Below are 20,196 nucleotides of genomic sequence, written 5' to 3' on the forward strand. Positions count from 1 at the left end.
TAAGTCTGAACCCAGTAGGAGAAAAGCCATATGGAGGGAAGATGTGACAAATGGGCTGGGCTGTGAGGAGATTTCAGCTCCTTTTCTGGCCCAACTCTGGCCCTGTGGGAGGCATCGGCCTCTCACAGCATTTGATGAGCCATCCTGTGATCCTGCTGATTCCTTATCCTGTCTGGGTACATGTGAGGAGGCCTTTCCGCCCAAATTCCTAGCCTCAGCCCCTGCAGAGTATGGGGCTTAGGCTAGATTCCTGTTACCCTTCTGACTTCTTATCCTGAGAAGAGTCCCATTGACATCTGAGCAGGGCCCCCAGCTCCTGCATAGCCACCCTGGGCAGGCATTGTGGAAGTGGGTCCCAGATCCTGGTGAGCTTGCTGTGCTACCTGGCCTATCTGGGAATGATGGCATCCACAGGGCCCCAGGGGTTGCCCAAAGGCAACCTGAGAGCAGTGTGACTGAGGAGACATGCAGACCTACTCCAACAGCAGTGGTGTGTTCTTTTATGTGCCAGTCTTCAGTCAGATGAGGAAGAGCATACCAGTCCAAGAGGCTCTCTTTCTCAGAACTAAAGACCAAAGATGCAGACTTCAGAAAGCTTAGAGACAGGGGCTTAATTTCAAAAACCTTAAATAAGGAGTAGCTTTCTTAAGGTACCAACATTCAGTTGAAAGGAAGGTGAAAAGTGAGGAATGCATCATTGACCACAGGATAACATTTGGCACTTTGGTAGTAAGAGATGCACAACCGGTGCTCAGGCTGGCCATGGCTATGTGCCATTTAGAAGCCCAACTTCTGTGCACGGCGTTTTGCCTGCTGCTGCTTTTGTGGTGGCTGTGACTATAGGGGCACTTTGGGGATTGGCCCTGGAAGAAGTCCATTGAAAAGTAATGCAGAGGAGAGAGGTGTCTGCATTACTTATTGAAACTTGAGGTTTCAGAGGGTAATGATGGTTAAAGCTGGATAGATGGTCTCAAGATCACCAGAACATGTGACATCACATGGCCCTATTTTCTTGGGTTAGTGGGAAAATTCCACCCATTTATTTTCAAATTAGTATGCACCGTGGTCTGAAGAACTTCTCCCCACTTAATGCCTCTTTGCCTCTACCTGATCCAAGGACGAATTCCTTCCAAGGACGAATTCCTAATGTATGTAGACAGTCCAAATTCTAGAGGAGCAGATGTCACCTCACATTTCCAAAAAGGCATTATTCCACTGACATCTGATTCTTATTAGACTCTGAGAGGCTTTATCCCTTGCTGTCTCTGTCTCCTCTCTGTCTCAGCCCTGCCTCTAGTCTCCTTTTGAATTTACCATACCCTGCAGGTTCTTTTGATCCTTTTCTCAGCAGCATCTGAGGCTGTAGAATGGGGAAGTCTGGAGAGGCTCAGCAGTCTTTGCAGAAAGGTAAGTAAGGGCTGTTCTGCCAAACTTCCTTAGTGTGCTTCTCTTTCTCTCCTAGGCAGCCAACACTGAAGAGTGATGAGAAGCCTGTGGCCAGTGTTCGCCCTGTACAGTCCACCCCGATCCCCATGATGCCACGGCATGTCCCACTGGGAGGTAGTGTAAGCTCTGCCTCCAGCACAAATCCAGCTATGAACTTCCCAATCAACTACCTGCAACGTGCGGGAGTCCTTGTGCAGAAGGTGGTCACCACAACAGGTTGGGAGCTCCTGAGTTCTCTTCCAGGGTGCTGTCCCTTTTAAAATTGCTTTGTTCATTCAGGAAGTATTTATTAAACAATGTTTGCATTCTAGGCCATACTACATTGGCACTCTAGGTAAAAATAGAGAAGGCAGCAGTCCCTGATCTTGAAGAATTTGCATTCTAATGAAATGTCTTAAGAATAGCAACATGGAACTGGGTTTTCTTGAATTTGGTGGGTGGGATGGACTCTGAACACTGCAGAGATTGTGGAAATGTCACTGGACATAGGGTTGGTCTTCAGAGAGAGGTGTGAATGTGTTGAGTCCTGCCTGACTTGTAGGGTCAGGTGGGTATGAAGGACAGCTCTCAACCTCTTTAGTTAAAAGACCTAAATGTCGCTTGCTTCTTTCTTTGTAAGTTTAATGTAGATCGAGCATGATGGGCCAGTGGTAGGAGATGGGCAGCCCATCCGTCCCTGCAGTTGATTCTGTGGTTCAGGGTAATTGGGAAGGAAAGCATTTCATGATGCTGTTTTTCATCTTGTTATCTAGAAATATTCATAATACATTTTCATGAAAACATCTTAATTGGTTTTTTTGAGTATGAAAATAATAGCTGTTCATTGTAAAAAAAAAAAATTTTGAAACGAATTAAAAACAGAGCGGCTCTCAGGACTTCCCTGGTGGTCCAGTGGTTAAGACTCTGTGATTCCACTGCAGGGGGTGTGGTTTCGATCCCTGGTCGGGGAACTAAGATCCCACTGCCCTGTGGCGCAGCCAAAAAAAAGAGCCGCTCATAATCCTATTTCTCTGCTGATTCTTGAAAATGCTCTTTCTCTTCATAGTGACAGGAGCAGCAGATACATGCAAATAGCTTAGGGAAGGAGAAACAAAAATAGAAATAACCATTTGAAATGAAACTTTTTCTAAACCAAAAACTCTATGATTTTTAAATTAAATCAAGGAAACTTGATCAGAAAGATGATCAGATTTCTAAAAGTTTCTTGTTTTCATAGTATTCTTTGTTTAGACAGTTGTGAGAGGCCCTGCTGGTTTCACCTTCCTTGGTTCTGACCTCTGCTCCACTGAGATGCTTTAGGGAAACCACTGAGGAACAGGAGTGCATGTGGACTTTGCATTTTATTTCCCTCCTTCAGTCAGGCCCCATGTAATCTAAATCTGAGGTCTGTTGTCTCCACTAGATATTGTTATTCCTGGACTCAACAGCTCCACAGACGTACAGGCAAGAATTAATGCTGGTGAGAGCATCCACATCATCCGTGGGACAAAAGGTGAGCCTGACCAAAGGGCTTATTCCCTACCTTTGGTTGAGAGTGGTGGGCTGGCAAGCAAAATAAATACATATGGCTTGAGCTAGAGAGAAGATAGGAATCATCCTATAGGAGTGTAACATGTGGGGGAAACATGAGAAAATGACATTTCTAGGAGCTTAGCCAAGTTGGGGTGGGCTCAAAGGATATCTGTCAGTGGCTTAAAAGAAAGGAGTTAGGGTCCCTGCATTCCTATATTTTGCTATTGTTTTTATGGAGAATCTTGGAGTGGGTTTGGATACACACAGTGTTTTGTGTTGGTCTCAGCCTATCGATAGTATCGGCTAGGAATGCCTGGTGCACTCATCCAGTCCTGTAGTACTTGTGGCAAGCCCCCACATACACTTCCCCAGAGCCAGTGTTGTGGCTAGACCAGCCCTTGTTGTTCTTATTATGATTGCAAGATGTACCTCAGCAACAATCATCAGGGAACTTTGAAAAAACAAGGTTTACTACTCACAGGTCCTGTAGGGTACATGGCACACTCCAGGGCCACACAGGAAGGTTGTGGGAAGAGAGAGAGAGAAAGAGATTGTGGACCTGGGTCTCTGTCTTTATTAGGGTCCAAGAGTGGGGTGGCTAAGGTTTCACAGGTTCACTCTTCATTGGTGAATTTATTTATTTATATTTTTGGCCACGCCGTGTGGCTTGTGGGATCTTAATTCCCCAACCAGGGATCAAACTTGTTCCCCCTGCAGTGGAAGCATAGAGTCCTAACCACTGAACCACCAGGGAAGTCCCTTTATTGGTGAATTTAAAACATAAGAATGGGAATTAGTGTGTGGGAAGGGAAGAGCGAGGTCACTCAAGGGTTAGTTACCTAGGTTACCTCAGGCTTTCTAAAAAGGAACTTTTCAAGGGAGGGAGCAGCCTGGTTCCTTACCTAGTAGTTTAGCTAGTAGCTGTGCCGTACAGCTGGCAGTTTGTTTACCCAAGATGGATATCTTTGAAATGGATGTCTTAGCAATCAAAAGCTTAATGTCTAGCACTTACATTACACACAGGGAGACCAGAGTCAGAGGGAATGAGCTGTGGAATGGGTTATAAGCCAACATGTTTATTGTTGTGCCATCTTACCTACTTGCTTAAAGTGGGGTGGACGTCTCTGATTAGGAAATGTAGTGGGTGGATGAATTAGTATACCTGGGTTGCATGACAGAATTTTCCAGTGTGGCCATTTGAAAAGTCCACTGCCTCTGGCCTCCTTATGGAGTTCTCCAGGTGAGATTGCTGGAGAAATCTGGGCTGGATGGTGTTAGGACACAGCTGAAGCCTATCTTTTATGTCAGCCTCTGCTTTGTGAGGCTCCCCAAGGGTCTTTGTTTAGTAAGGAGATTTTGCCCTAGCCTCTGTTGGGTTAAAGTACTTTTAGTTTCAGGGAAAAGATGCCATGAAATACATGACACCCAGAGAAGGTCATATGTAGCCCCCTTACTGGGTTCTTCCTGGCCTAGAGCAGGGGTATGCAAACTGTGGCCCATGGACCAAATCATGCCTGCTTCCTGTTACTGTACCTCTGAGCTAAGAATGGGTTTTACATTTTCAACCATTTTCAATTGGTTGAAAAAAAAAATCAAAAGTATAGTATTCTGTGACATGAAAGCCATATGAAATTCACATTTCAGTGTCCATAAATAAAGACCTTTGGAGCACAGCCATACCCAGCTGTCATGTTACAGCAGCAGAGTAGTTGCAACAGAGACCTTATGGCTCACAGAGCCAAAAATATTTACTAACTGAACCTTTAAGAAAAAGTTTTTTGACCTCTGGCCAAGAGGCAGCCCTACCAAGAGATAGATCAAATGACATGCTCAAGACCAAGGGAAGGTAGACTAGTGCCGTGTGGGAATAGAATGCCCATCTTGAATTATTCCTACCAAGGGAGGGGTGTTATTGAGGGAAAAAGGCTCCTTCCAGATCAAGAGGACCTGGGCCAGAACAGAAGGAGCCAATTTACTCTCTTTCACAGCACCCTATTTATTTCCTCCATTGCATTTAACCTTTCCTGATATTTTCTAGTATAATTGTCTATCTCCCCCTCTAGAGTTAAGCTCCGTGAGACAGGGCCCTTTTCTGTCTTGTGTACTTCAGTGTCTAGAACAGTGTCTGGTATATGGTAGTCATGCAGTCAGTGTTTGTGGAATAAGTGAGTAATATTGGGTCCACAGCTCAGTCATTCCACTCCTCATTTCAGGGATATTGAGAGAGGGTGTGACACCAGTTTTATAATTGTTTCTGAGCCCACAGTGCCTAGGCCTGGAGTTTCCCAGGGTTGGCTGTATTGCATGTCTGCTGCTAACAGTCTTCCTCATGTTTCTTCTTAGGGACATACATCCGTACCAGTGATGGGCGAATCTTTGCTGTCCGGGCGACTGGCAAACCAAAGGCCCCTGAAGATGGTCAGATGGCTGCCTCAGGTATAGTGGCTTCTACTTTCCATTGACCTACATGGCATTTTTTTTTTGGTTTGGTTTGTAATTAATTTATTTTTTGAATAGATAATGTGTACATGGTTCACAATTCAAAGAGTACAAAAAGGGGTAAAGTGAAAAGTAAGTTTTTCTTCCCTCATACTCCCAGCCATCCATTGCTCCTTCCTGGAGGTGCTACTCCTGGTTTGTTTTGTTTGTTTGTTTTATAGATTTATTTATTTTTATTTATTTATTTTTGGCTGCGTTGGGTCTTTGTTTCTGCTCGCGGGCTTTCTCTAGTTGCAGCAAGCGGGAGCCACTCCTCGCTGCAGTGCATGGGCCCCTCATTACAGTGGCCTCTCCCACTGCAGAGCACGGGCTCTAGGTGCGCAGGCCCCAGCAGTTGTGGCATGCAGGCTCAGCAGTTGTGGCCCTCGGGCTCCAGAGCACAGGCTCAGCAGTTGTGGCACACAGGCCTAGCTGCTCCGTGGCATGTGGAATCCTCCCAGACCAGGGCTCGAACCCATGTCCCCTGCATTGGCAGGCGGATTCCCAACCACTGCGCCATGAGGGAAGTCCCTCCTGTTGTTGTTTTTTTGTTTTTTTTTTAAGAGATATTCTATACATATACATGGTACAGGGATATGTATGTGCGCATGTGTGTATCTGTGTATATTAAAACAATGTATATACGTATATAACTTTTCTTTGTATTTTTAAAACAAATGCTAACTGACTGTAATATACTGTTTGCTCTTTTCTTCATTCACTAGTGTATCTCAGTGCTTGTTCCTTATCCTTTCTTTAAATGTTCCTCAGTGAAGGTTTGCACAAGATGCAGTTAGATGGGTTTAATACAGTGCATTACCGAGTTCCCTGTCCCTGGACATTTAGATTGTTGTGCTCCACCATTACAGTACTGGTTCACAGTCATATGGGTGTATCTGTAGGAAAAATTCCTAGAAGTGGGATTGCCAGATCAAAGAGTATATGTGTGGCACATTAACAATGTTAGGAACTCTTGCAAAAGTCCCCTCTATGGGAGTGGTTCTCACTTATCCTCCCACCATGAGGTATGAGGGTATGAGAGCTAGATTGCTCTTGTTCCCAGCCTTTATCATGGATATTGAGAGACATGCAGACAAGTCGAAAGAACAGCACTGTGAGCACCCATGTATCCTGCAGCTAGATCCAATGACTTTTATCATTCTCATAAACTTTCTTCTCTCTCTTCCTTCCTATTATTTGAACTATTTGTAAGTTGAAGACATCATGTCATTTCATCCCTAAATATTTCAGCACACATTTGCTAAGATTGAGGACATACTCTCCTAGTCACAAAACCGTTATCGCACTAAAAAAAGTTAACAATTCCATAATATTACCTACTATTCAGGCCATTTTCAGATTTCCCAGTTGCCCCATTCACTTTCATGGCCATGGATTTTGTTTTGTTTTTAACCAGGATGGACTGCTTTTTAAACTTCATTTTCCTCTTTTCGCCCATCCTGGTCACTGACCATCTTTGTCCCCAGAAGGAGTGTGACTAAAAGAATATCTTTCAGCATTTCATATCCTTTATTTCATAGGATTCACCTTGGTGGAGTTTTACAGGGAACTGGGGTACAGAGAAGTTACATGTCTTTGCATGGATAGACTTGTTTCCGAGATCAAAGGACTTCTTTCTTTGTGATTGGGAAAAATTGACTCGGTGATGTTGTTTGCACATCAAACTATTTGAATTTGGGGGACCACAGGACAGGATTTTTTTTTTTAATGGAATTTTGCCTTACACCCGCCTTCTGTCCCTGACCATTCTGGTTCTCAGTTACCTACATTTTGTCCCCAGGTTCCCAGGGGCCTTCTCTCGAGTCTACAAGCAACGGCAGACACAGTGCCTCATCACCCAAAGCCCCCGACCCTGAGGGGCTGGCCAGGCCTGTCTCTCCAGACAGCCCGGAGATCATCAGTGAGCTCCAGCAGTATGCAGATGTGGCTGCTGCCCGGGAATCCCGTCAGAGCTCCCCAAGCTCCAATGCTGCCCTGCCTGGCCCCCCAGCTCAACTTGTGGACAGCAGTGCTGTTCCTGGGACAGCTCTTGGGACTGAACCTAGACATGGGGGTCATTGCCTCAATAGTTCCCTCTTGGTGACCGGCCAGCCCTGTGGTGACAGGCACCCAGTGTTGGACTTAAGGGGCCACAAGCGAAAGTTGGCCACACCACCTGCTGCCCAGGAGTCAGCCCGCCGGCGGTCCAGGAAGGGCCATCTGCCAGCCCCCGTGCAGCCGTATGAACACGGGTATCCAGTTTCTGGCGGGTTTGCCATGCCACCCGTCTCCTTAAACCATAACCTCACCCCACCCTTCACCTCCCAGGCTGGGGAGAATTCCCTGTTTATGGGCAGTACCCCCTCCTACTACCAGCTGTCCAATTTGCTGGCAGATGCCCGCCTGGTGTTTCCAGTGACTACTGACCCTCTGGTGCCAGCAGGCCCCGTCAGTTCCTCTTCCACGGCTACCTCAGTCACTGCCAGCAACCCCTCCTTCATGCTCAACCCCTCTGTACCAGGGATACTACCCAGCTACTCACTCCCGTTCTCACAGCCACTCCTGTCCGAGCCGAGGATGTTTGCGCCTTTTCCTTCCCCTGTCTTGCCCAGCAACCTTTCACGGGGCATGTCTGTCTACCCAGGCTACATATCCCCACATTCAGGCTACCCAGCTGGCGGCCTTCTCCGGTCCCAGGTGCCTCCGTTTGACTCTCATGAGGTTGCTGAGGTGGGGTTCAGCTCCAATGATGATGAGGATAAGGACGATGATGTAATAGAGGTCACTGGGAAATAGCTGGGGAGCCCCTCTGCACCTCACTCGGGGCCCGAGCAGGTTGCCCACCAAGATGGAAGGCAGCAATCTGGGCTTTCTGAGAATAGGGCACTTGGCAGGAGGGAAAAGGAAGAGGACAAAGAAGGTGGTTGACCATAGGTGGCAGGGCTCTGTTGCTGTTTAACAAAAGAGGCAAAAGTAATCCAACAGAGCAGCAATAGTGGGAAATCAGGGACCTAAAACAGGAATGGAGAGGCAGAGCAGTCTGCCTCTCTTCCTGCCTGCCTTGCTTATGCTGTCTGCTTGCTTGCTTGCCCATCTGAGGGTAGATGCTCACATCCCATTTCTGTCTTTGGGAACATTCTCTCCCGAGAGAGCTGCCTTACTGGGTGATTTAGCTTGGCCTGGAGAGGGGAGGGGAGGGAGGGAGGGTAAGAGAAGAAGGGTAGGCAGACTGAGATTCCACATGAAGTGGAATCCTTTTAGGGGGTGGGAAAGAAGCAGACCAGGTATGTGTGTGTGTGTGCCTGTGTGTGTGTGTTTATGTTTGTACTTACATGTATGTAACAGAGCAGGGGTAAAGGTGGGTGGGAAGGGAGGGAGGGAGGGACTAAGGGGGAAACTAAGAAATGAATTTATCTTTTGTAAAATGGAAATCAGAGTGTGGTGGTTCATGGCAACTATTAGTATGAACATCAGGGTGAGCCCAGGAGAAGAGCCATGGAAACCACAAGTTTCCTTCTACTTGGGTGAAGACAAGGCCCAGCTAACCCACGTCCCTGGTTATCAGAGCCAGAATGGTTTTAAAATTTGGGGGAAATTATTAGAGAAAATGGGCATTACCAATCTGTGTCTCTTTCCCCAGTGGCTGTCTCTGAGCAGATCTCCCTTTCTGGGGTGTGAGATTGTCTGTGTGCAGAGACTGGGAGGGAGAAGTATTGCAGTGTGTGAGTGGGAGGTCATGGAGTTGTGGCCAGAAAAAACATTCTTCACAAGGTTGGAATTGAGCCCCCAGCTGCCTGTTCTGGTGGCCTTTCCTTTCCTTTCCTTTTCCTTCCCCATTAGAGAGCTCCATGTTAATTTATTTCTTATGGGCAATTATTTATTATTTGGACTTTTCATGTGTCTTGGTTCTTTTTTGGGGGGTGGGAGGGGAGGTTAGGGTAAGGAGGATAGGAGATGGGAAGGGAAATTTTAAGATATCTCAGACCCCATAGCTGCTGGTGAATAAATCCTGGGTAGATGGTGAATTGACCAAGGAAAGAAAGTTAGGCTTGACCAAGGTTTACGCTAAACAACTATGTTTTCAGGAAATGGCCTCTCAGGAAGATCAGGGAATCCTGTGACTGGATAGTTAGTGATGGTGAGACTCATTCCACAGTGCTTGAAATTTAGGATCATGGAGTTCGCAATTGGGAAGTAAGTGACCCCAAATTTGGAGCTGTGTCCTCCTGGGATGACCTTAGGGGCAGGCTCTCTATGCTGACTAGTGAAGCTGTGTGTAGGTGGCTGCTGGGTTGAGGCAACAGACTGTTGATTTCCTATTGGGAAATGTCTTGGCTTCCTCAGCCTATCGGATGATCATTGTGGGCCTGGTGTCTGCTACCTCCATCCTCTTTGAAGGAACATGGAGGAGCCCTTCCTCTGTAGGAGACTTAAATCGTCTTAAAAGAATACATCAGTCATTCTGGGTCTCTGCTGGGGGCGGGGGGGGCATCTAGGCATTAAGCATAAACACTGGTTGTCTTCATATTGTCTTTTTTCCCCCTGCTGCTAAGACCTTGCTGGGCAGTTCTTTATGATGAACAAACCCTGTCTGGCTTTAGAGCTTTACCTCCTACCCATGGGTCCCTCCTCACTGGGCAGCTGCTGCACCTGCCTCTTCCAAGCCCTGGAGGCAGCTTAGCCAGCTCACCCCAAGTAGTAGCTGCTTGCTTCCACAACTCTTCTGACCAGCCTGTTTCCATTGTTGGGGAATCGTAGCACACTCTGGCATATTATCCCCAGAGAAGAGACAAGGAGATGGCTGATGGGTGTGTGTGTGGGTGTGTGTGTGTGTGTGTGTGTGTGTTTGTGCACTGTTCAGTTACACCAAAAGTGGAACTTAGGGAGCTTGCTTTCTGTATTTTCATAAGCACCCTGTCAGACACTTAACTCTCCTACTCATAGAAGCCTTAGACCTACAATTTAGCTATGCAAATTATTTTAATAATTTAAAAACAGCAGTTCCAACCAGTGCTTTCTCTTTGAGATGCATCCCAAGAATGAATGATGAAGGGACTCAGTTGGAGTGGGCTCTCAGGTTGAGGCTGGTTAATGGGAGTAAGCTAGCCTGGATCTCTGATTTGCAGAGCGCACTCACAACCTGGGTTACAACTGATGCCTCTAAGGCTCCGGAGCACTGGGATCCCAGAAATTGTGTGTGTGTGTGTGTGTGTGTGTGTGTGTGTGTGTGTGTGTGTGTGTCTTTGGGGAAGGAGGGGTATTTCTGTGTTCACCTCTAGGAAATCACAGCAGCAAGCTCTGAGAATCCAGAAACTATCCCAGCAAGGAACCGAAACCAGTCACTGGAGGGATGGGCTTTTGAAGGTACCGGGAAGTGAATGGGTGTTCTGAGTGGCAGCATGTGCCTGCTCTCTACCCAGTGTTTCCATGGGCTGGGTCTTGCTTCAACTCGGGAGAGGCCATAGTTTTGGGAGGCTGACCTGGCTAGACAAGATTTTCTTTGATATGTGCAGCTTATATTGTGTAAGGGGGTAGGGCTGGGATCATGGGAAATTAAGAGTGCTACTGGTTCCATGGTTTGTTTCGTTTTTTTTGTTTTGGTTTTTTTTTTTAATTGAACCTGAAAATACTTCTCTGACTTTTCTGCCGTCTCTTTCTGTGTGCTGGTAGGCAAGCGTGCATGCACACCAAACGTAAGCATATGTGTGAGGGAGGCAGGAAATGTCTCAGAGCCCAAGAACCATGTTTTACAGTTTCTTTGATCAGAAACACTTGGTGGTGATGTCCACGCACCGTCCAGGCCTGAGTAAGGGAAGGATGGTGATAAGAGGGAGGGCAGAAGATCAGGTCTAGGTATCTTCCCTCACTACTGTCTTCCATAGAATGTTTTCAAGGGCCTTTCAAGCCCCATCTGTCTGGTTTAGCCTAAATCCTCAGCCTAGGGAATATAGTACAATTTAATAATTCAGGATTACCATCTGTAATAATGCTTGATTTCCTTTTCTCAGTATCTTTGTAGATAAAAATTCAACAGAGACAGATTAGCCATTTAAGTGAGAAAGTAAGTGAACCATGTTGGATCCAGATATTTTTCTTCAGATTAGATATCTGCAAAGTTTTCACCCCCTTGAGTTATGCTTCTTAAGCATCTATCTTAAGCATCTTTTGACTTAAGGATGTCTCTGGTCCTTGGAACTCTATTCCCTAGGAATTAGTGTGTGGAATCACTATATACTTGTGATTCACAACTAAATATGAAAATTTCCCACTCCAGGACCTGAAGCAAATCATTGGGGTAATATTTTGCTGATAGGTTGAAACACTCAACCAAACTTTAGCAGTCTGGGTAGGACTGTCACTCCCAAAGCACTCAGCAGAGCAAGGCTCTCTGCTTGTCTGTTCATGCCTGGCATTGCTCTGGAACTGAGTCCTCATCCCATGGGGAAGGCCTTCTGGGGCTTTACATTCCTTGTTCCTAGTGTTCCTGGCCATGATCCCCTTGTGCTTCCCAGTTCCCTGTGATTCCACAGAAGACCAGTCTCTCCTTTCTGAGCCATGGCCTCCTATGCATCCAGCTCAGTGACTCTTCCCCCATCAAAACTCCTGAGAGAAGAGCTCCTTCCCCCATTAGTTCCCCAAGAGACTTTCTGGCCCTCTGCTGACTGTTCCCAAGAAATCCGCACCTCAAGGTCTGCCTGAGAAGGCTATGCTCTCCATCAGTCACCTTCAGACTCTGTTTCCCTCCTACTGACTCTTCTCTGTTGTCCTGTGTATTCCACTGTGACCCCTTAATGTCTGTTCTGTGCCACTGGCTTGGCCCTAGGCCTTTTATGAATACCCGAGTCTTACGATGAACTTCCTGAGCAGGCAGTGTCCAACTTCTTTGCTCTTCAGGGACCTTAGTCTGCTCCTTTCCTCTCTCAGAGGTCTATTTGATATAGTAATCTAGTGCATTGGAGAGAGGTAGCTAGACAGGCTGCAGAGTCTGTAGGGCTGGGGGCTGGGAGTGATTTGGGTACTCTCTGTTACCACTACTGGGATAATATTCAGAAAAGAGGGGACCTCATACTGTGACCTGACCCAGGGCCCTCCCCTGGAAGAGAGCTCAGCCCAGGTTTGTGTGTGTGTGTGTGGGTGTGTGTGTGTGTGTGAGACAGAGTGTATGTGTGCACACGCATGCCCTTGTGCACGTGGGTGTAAACTGTTATCTGGTTGTGTTACTCAGGGTGGGCTGGGGACTCAACCAGAAGAATCCCCTCAGCCCGCCCAAGACTGTTTTTTTCCTGTACCCTCTCCAGAGGGGTCGGGGAAGGGGGTCCAGGTGGGTTGAGGGGGTCACAATGGATAACCACTAAGGCCACACTGCTGCCAGGAGGAGTGGGGTGGGGGAGAGATGAGGTGGCCCCAGGGACCTGGCACCTGGCTTTGGTTTTCCATCTTCTTTCTTCAGGACACCCCCTGAGGCCTGGGACCTGCGCCTGGCTTTGAGGAACATCTGTAGCTGGGTGTTCCAGCTGCTGGTGTGATCATGGGCTTCCCTCCTCTCTCAGCAGGGCAGGTGCTCCTGCCCCAGAGACTGGGCAACTGGCTGTTTCTATGACGTATTTATTTTTACTTGTGTTTCATGTCACTTTTTTAAAAAAGCAAACAGAACAATTGTAAGTATAACTGCCTATCAGTTTTCTTTATTTCTCTTTTTGTAAAATAAAATTTAAACTGAAGAAGGCAGTGTTGTTTGATCAGGGAATTGTCTGAACAGCTGTTTGGCTGGGTGGTGGTGAAAGGGATATAACTTAGAGCATAGTGGATGCTGAGATGGCACCTGTGAAGGTGGGGGGTGGGAACAGAGGGCAGACTGCTGGCAGGCTCTTTTTATGCAGTGGGGTTCATTAGGCATTTTCTGCCTTTGCTCACCTGAAGAGGACCGCATTTCCTGGCTCTAGAGGAAACAGCGAAGCTGACTCAGAGTGGCTTGAGGCTAGCTGGTCCCTCAGTCATGGCAAGTCCTGCAGGGGCAGCCCTAACTAGGCTGTGAGTGGCCAGGGATTGGGCACAGCATCAGTGCCTTCAGAGGGGGGGAGATGGCTGGTGGCAGGGTTTGCAGAGCATCTTACATTGCATGTGTGTTCTCCATTTGTCATCTGAATTAGAGGATCTAACCACTGCCTCAGAGAACTAACAAGGGCTTTGGAGCATGAAGAGGTAGGGAAGGAGGGGATGGTCTATGCTTTAGTTTCCCAAGTTTGGGGAAACATTCTCTGGAATTTACTAAGTGAGAGTTAAAGCGCTTCTGTAGGAATTCTTTGGACAGAGGAAGGCAGGAGGAGACAAAGGCCAAGTCTGGGCTCATGAGAGGAGAATATGTGCTATTGGGAGATAGGACTGGGAGTGGAGCATGGGTGAGGCAGATGGCTAGGTGATCAGCTCTGCTCAGACTTGCGGCAAGGGGTAGTGGAAAGTGCCTGGGCTACTGCCTCCTGGTGGCTAGTGGAGGCCTTGCAGGGATCCGGGGGAGGACAGGGCTTGCTTTGTTGGGAGCAGCCTGCAATGAAGCCTGGGAGGCTGATGGCCTGCAGCCCCAGTCACAGGCCAACTCTACTTTCACCACTGAGGTGCTGAAGCTCCTAAGGCACACCCTGAACTCTGACATGGGGCTCTGGAGTTCCCCAACCAAGCTAAAGGAAGTGAGCAGACAGGACAAGTTATGAAAGGGCAGCTCCAGACAACAGTTTCGTGGGAGAAGCTCATAGCTTCTGAGAAGCAGAACTGACCATACAGAGGCTGTCTCTTGAGGGTACTGGCCCTTCCTCGTCTCACAGGAAATGCTTCCGAGTGTATAGTCCTCTTGCCTGGGGCACCCAAAGGGTTTGATCTTGTGCCTGATGTTCATCAGCAAAACAACTGCCACGACCCTGCCAGCCCAGCCCTGAGTGCCTCTGAGGAGTCAGCTACCCATTCCGCTAGTTGGCTCAGAGCCCTGTGGGTGAGGTTCAGTCTTCCCTGCCTGTGGGCAGAACAAATGTGAAGCAGAAGGAAAGGAAACCGGCTACAAGTGCCTCTGTGTGTCCAGTCTAACCTTTGCTAGTACAGTAATGGGATCCACAAAAAGATGATTCACCTCCCAAACATCAATCCTCTATGTGAAGGGCACCAAAGTAGCTCTTGGCCCCGCCTGTCTTGTAGCCAATCGTACGAGCATGGTTGTCATCTCCCCCATCCCCTCCACTGCAAGACTGGGCCTCTCAAGAGGGCGAGGTTTTATCTTTGGAGCCCGAGAAGAGTGCTTTGCTGTTTCTAGATCCTCAGAAATACGAGCTGAAGATTGAACCTGTCTTCAACGAACTTACAGTTGACTTGGAGGGTTATCTAGAATACTTAAGCTAGAAGGGCAGACCTGCCTCCCACAGCCGCGTCTAGGGTACTGAGGGAGGAGCCTGGAAGGGGGGCGTTTCCCCGGTGAGCTCCAGGAGGGCGGGGCCTTGGTTTTGTTCACTTGGTATCCGCAGCCCCTAGAACTGTACTAGCAGGGAGCGGTACGCAATAAATGTTGGATGGATGAATGATCACCCCTGTGCTCCGTTTGGGGGGGCGGGGAAGGGGGAGGTAAGGGTGGAGTGTTGGAGGTAGGAAGCTGATATTTGCGCTGTCCGGAGATTGGATCCTGCTTCTTCCCTGAGCCTCAGCTGTAAAACGGGAGCAAGTGGCCCTGCCTTGCCCGGTTCCCAGGTCTGTCGCGAAGCCTCAGTGAGAGAAAGTAGCAGTAACTAGGGTGGTACAAATGCCAGACTTTTACTGCCGTGCTGCACTTCCCAAGCCTCTTCAAACGATCCTCTCCGGTGCCGCCTTCTGGGACCCCACACTGTCTCTCTACTTCCCCTCATGTCTGGGGTGCTCTCGACAACCCAGAAGTTAAGAGATTGTTCCTAAATCACCGTCTGCAACCCAGTAGTTTGTGGGAGGCACGAAGGTACGGGACGGGCTCGGCCCCTGACAGGCTCGGCCCCTGAGAGGCTCACGTTTGTTGCCCTGGATACGGGGCGGGGTAGGCTTCTGCCCATCGGGTCCCGCGCGCACGCGCCCACGGCCACGGCCACGTCCTGCCGCGAGAGGGGGCGGAGCGAGCGTGCGCGGCGGGCGCGCGCAGGCTCCGCGGCTCAGCCCCTAACCGCGTGCGCTGATCGGCGTCCGCGGCGGGCGGCAGCTGAGGTGAGGGCCGGGGCGGGGAGGTGTTCACGCCGGGGCGGCTCCACGCGCGCCGAGGGCCTGGGACCTCAGTCCGCCCGGGCGCAACCTCAGGGCCCCCCGCGTCCCCACCGTGACCCCCCGCGGCCCAGCCGCTCTTTGCATCTCGTCTCGCCCACAGCTCGCCCCGGCCGGTCCAAGGGCCCGAACGCGACCTTGGACCAGCCTACCATTCCGGATCACCCTCTGCCTCGGCCACGAGTGCAGGGCACGCCCGGAGGCAAGGGAGCCGGGGCGGGCGAGGGGGTGGGGAGCACGAAGACTGAGGCCAGAACCGTACTTTAACTCCGCCCCCGTCTCCTGAGGCCGCGCCTCGAAGCGTTGGCTGCAAACTTTTAACTTCCTTTAAGTTGCAGAGGTGCCTGGGACCCGTGAGGTCGTGGCTGAAAAGAAAAGGGCTGGGTAAATAAGCGGGGCGAGGGTGAGCAGGGGCTGGAAGCCCAGAGTGGAGGTAGCGCCCCGTCCTTCCCGCGCAGGCCCCTCAGACTCCACGTCTTCCCGCGTCCCCCGAGTGCCAAAGTTTTGCCTGCAGCGGGCCCTTTAAGGGCGAGGCCGGCCGCCGCGGCGCATGTGAGCAGCCTCGGGAAGCCAGCGCGGGGCAGCCCGCCCAGACGCTCCGCCTAGGCCTCTAACCTGAGGAGAAACCGAGGCCCGAGAGGGGTCACAACCTGCCCAGGGTCAGCGGCAGGGGCTGTGTCAGGGCCAGGTGCGGTGGCTGGAGCTCTCCAGGAAGAGGGCTCTCCAAGAACAAGGATATATGAGCAGGGGTCTAGTGAAGAGATGACATTTTTGAGGCGGAATTTGGCTTCTGATTTCCCTAAGGGATCTGAGGACATGGTGGAGAGTGTAACCTTGGGGCGGGGAGAGAGTTCTTGTAGATGCTCCTGTGGGCTTTCCCTGAAAAGAGATCAGTCAGGGCAGGGTGCCCGGCTCAGTGGTTATTTTCTTTCTGCCCCCAGCCCTGGAGCACTTGGAGCATTTGGTCCCTGCCGTGCTGGATGCCATGAGTTGCTAAAATTGAGACTGGCTTTAGAGGTGAGCTTCCCCAGTCCCTCTCCTTCCCTTTCTCTTGAGTAAAGGGGAAATTTCCATTGCCCTGCCTCCTTCCTGGGCTGACCAAAGCTCTGCGGCCCCCAGGTACCTTTCACCCCTCTTTTGAGCAGTTTAGGAGGCGAGAGGAAGAGAAAGGTGGGAACTAAGCTCCTTTCAGGAGACAGGGAGTGTGCAGCTGAGAGGATGGGGGTAGGTCATAGTGAGGGCTGGTCACTCCCAGGATGAGTGGGAGACTTAGATGCTGAGAGCTTCCAGCTGAGAGCCTTGGGTTCAGAGATGTCCAACATGGATTAAATGCTTGGGCTTTTCTGGAAGTCCTGTTCCCAGGGAGGAGAGAGAAAGTGGAAGTGGGGGCCTGGAATCAGACTACTTGGATTCCTTGCCTGCATTTTGTCCAGGTGGCTCTATTTAGTTCTTTTGTGACCTTGGGCAAGCCTCTTAATCTCTAACCACTTGTTTTCTGATCCATACCCACCTGGTTTTGAGGATTAATGAAGTAGCTGTGTTTCAACATTTAGACAGTGCCTAGCATATAGTAAGTACTCAGTGAAAGATTTATCATCATTATCATCAAAGAAAACAGGAGTGAAACTAACTGGAGGCAAGTTGAGTAGGACAGGGAATGCGTCCAAAACAGGCGCAGCTGGGGGGCAGGAACAGGGGTCGGTGAGAAGACCAGTGTGAGACACCTCAAGGTCATGATGCCAAAGGTTTAGAAGTTTACTTTGCGTTTTTTGTGAGACAAACACTGTATGCACATTGACTCCAAAGACAGTTTTTCAGCAAAAAATTTTGATACCCAGAACCCACAGGGAACAAGTTATTCCATACAGCTGTTTTCCATAGGGCCGACATGTTGATTTTCAGCTCCTAAAGCTTTTAAAATTTTAAGTACTTGGGGTGAGAATGTTCCTCCAATGGGTCAGATGCTTCCATTCCTCTTTAAATAGTCTTCTCTGTGGTGTGATTTTTTTTTTTTTCCTGGGTGACGCAGGTCAAGCCCTCTGTGTAAGAGGGTTAGTCTTCTGGCCCCAAGTTTCATGGAGTTCCAGGCAGTCTGTCTTGAATGGCTCATACACCAACCTATGTGTTGTGTCCCTAGGCCTGCTCTTTGATAGCTTCTCTGCTTTTTATTTTTTTCTCCCCTGAAACAAGTATCTTTATTGCTTGTACCATGCAAATAGCAAATAGGGGAAACAGGGAAAGGCCATTGAGGAAGAGGGAGAATTGTCAGATAAATGACATACACAAAAAGGAAAAAAGACACCGCTGCCCGCCCCAGCATACCTACCCCAGGATGGCTTCCTGTAAACTACGTAGTACAGGAGGCCAGGTGGGGAGATCAGAACCACAAAAACTGAATTCCAAACATCTGGAGATGTTGGGGAGAAGGGAAGGAAGGGGGAGGGACAGGGCAGCAAGTGGACCCCAGGTGTGGCTCCCTGCCAGGCTAGCACCCCTCCACCATGGGATGAAATGCTCCAGCTGTGGTTAACTCTCACCGCTACCTGTTGTGTCTCCAACTTCTAGCAGTCTTTTCCTCCCTCCTCTTCCTTGCTGATTCTGATCTATGGACTGGAAAAGTGAGATGAAGCTTGTTAGCACCGGTAGCTCCGCTCAAGTCTGGGAAGCATAGTGCTGGACTTTGTTCTGCCTGCTCAGGCTATTTTAACCTCGTCTCTCCTTTGGTTCTGGATGGGTGAGCTTGTTGGAAAGCAGTATTTCGCGGGCCAGATGTGCTTAGCAAAGGAGAGCTTCCTACAAGAGTCCCTTCCTGTGGCACATTTTTCCCCCTGACGTTTTGTTCCTCATGGTTTCCCTGTTTTTAAATAAGTGTTTGGGCCCTGTGCTTGCCCGTCCTCCCTCTGGCAGTGGCCCATGAGGCTTGGGGAGACTGGGCAGGCAGTGTGGCTCAGTTGTGGTAAGGAAGAGGCAATGTGGGGAAAAGGCAGGCTGGCTGACGTCTGGCCCAGCAGGGGCGGCTGGTCAGGGCCAGGAGTATGTCCCTGGCTGACTCACTCCTGTGCCCCTCTATGACTCAGCTACCCCAGGTGTGACCAAGGCTGCCAGCTGACAGAGCTGCTCTGAGAGCCTCAACAGTTGTGATTAAGAAATAAAGAGGCTTGTAGCTTCAGTCATCCTTTGTAACTCCCTTCTAGGTCACTCTGTGTGTAGACACCTCTGGCTCCTGCCTCTCCTGCATCAGAGCACCCAAGGCAGGGCTGAGGTTGGGCCAGAACTGGCTGGCGGGAAGGTGGGCACATTGGTCAGACAGGCTACCAGCCACCTCTTCCTTCTGTCTCCTTTGCAGCTGCCTTGGGGTGCGGCGTGGGGGGCACAGAGCCATGTCGGACCTGCTACTCCTGGGCCTGATTGGGGGCCTGACTCTGCTGCTGCTGCTGACGCTGCTGGCCTTTGCTGGGTACTCAGGGCTGCTGGCTGGGGTGGCAGTGAGTGCTGGCTCACCCCCCGTCCGCAACGTCACCGTGGCCTACAAGTTCCACGTGGGGCCCTATGGTGAGACTGGGCGGCTTTTCACAGAGAGCTGCAGTGTCTCCCCCAAGCTCCGCTCTGTTGCCGTCTACTATGACAACCCCCGCACGGTAAGGAGCCTCCTGGGCGCTGGCTGGGGTTCTACCCCATGGACAGACATGGGGCAGGGTTTGTTGGGCAAGGGGTGTTTTGGTTTCTGAGGAAGGGGTGGGAAAATCGTTGAGCTGGCTGTGCACACCACCTCCTCTCTGAGCTTGAAGCTCCTTCCAGATTTAATCTGGACTTCTGCTCCAGACATCCATATGCTGGCTTTCTACTTGTCCCAATCTAATTTTCCTGGCTTGTCTCTGCCCATGGACTTCTGAGTGCAGGGGGCCACACCACTGTGAGTCCCTAGCCTCTGAGGGGGCCTTGGTCTGTTGCCTCCTCTTCTGTCCCTCCCTCAGCCCCATTTGAAGCCAGCACTCTAAGACCAGGCCATTTCAGATGCTGCCCTCTCTTTGGGGTCATATCTTGTTTCTTTGCCTTCCCTCTTTCAGCTCTCATGCTGAAAGAAGGTGGAATCTTCCAGCCATTATGGTGTCCCCTGGCCCAAGGATAAGGCATTTCTTTGGACATCAAGCTGCCTGGTTGGGAGAGTGCTTTGGGGGCAGGTGGAGCCAGGTGAGCTGTCCAGAATGTCCAAGATGCTGGGGTCAGAGACTAACCTGACATCAGTGGCACCCTGTGGGCATATGGCTGTATTTACAGGCTGTGGTGAATCAGGACTCACCAATGTAGCCTCCTGCCACGCCATGAGGTGGTGCTGCCCACAGCTGCATGGGCTGGCAGCTCTGCCAAGGGTTCTCCAGCCTCCAGCTGGAGCCTCCAGCTCTGAGCCTTGGCACACCAGGCATTGAGAATCCCCAGCTCTGGTTTTCTTGCCTGGAGAGCTCAAGTGGGCAAGGCCTATAGCCTCCATACCATGTGCTG

General features: G+C 49.9%; 2 protein-coding genes across 14 annotated transcripts in view; both read left to right on the top strand.

The window, feature by feature from the left end:
• The window catches only part of RAD54L2 (RAD54 like 2), a 92,372-nt gene extending 79,208 nt beyond the window's left edge, over positions 1-13,164 (top strand). For all 8 annotated transcript variants that reach the window (XM_082414894.1, XM_082414888.1, XM_082414890.1 and 5 more), the window contains 4 exons: positions 1,463-1,662; positions 2,849-2,938; positions 5,302-5,394; positions 7,238-13,164. In XM_082414894.1, coding sequence (XP_082271020.1) covers positions 1,463-1,662; positions 2,849-2,938; positions 5,302-5,394; positions 7,238-8,232 — 1,378 coding nt within the window. In that variant the 3' untranslated portion in view covers positions 8,233-13,164. The remainder of the gene's footprint in view (positions 1-1,462; positions 1,663-2,848; positions 2,939-5,301; positions 5,395-7,237) is intronic.
• Positions 13,165-15,495: 2,331 nt separating this feature from the next.
• Positions 15,496-20,196, top strand: part of TEX264 (testis expressed 264, ER-phagy receptor) — a 29,819-nt gene continuing 25,118 nt past the window's right edge. Inside the window, exons 1-3 of one of the 6 annotated variants that reach the window (XM_082414904.1) lie at positions 15,496-15,642; positions 16,638-16,713; positions 19,043-19,334. In XM_082414904.1, coding sequence (XP_082271030.1) covers positions 19,077-19,334 — 258 coding nt within the window. In that variant the 5' untranslated portion in view covers positions 15,496-15,642; positions 16,638-16,713; positions 19,043-19,076. The other 5 variants (XM_082414899.1, XM_082414900.1, XM_082414902.1 and 2 more) reach the window with 5 other exon arrangements.

This window comes from Balaenoptera physalus (genome assembly GCF_965194825.1).
Source record: "Balaenoptera physalus genome assembly, chromosome: 11".
NCBI classification, from domain to species: domain Eukaryota; kingdom Metazoa; phylum Chordata; class Mammalia; order Artiodactyla; family Balaenopteridae; genus Balaenoptera; species Balaenoptera physalus.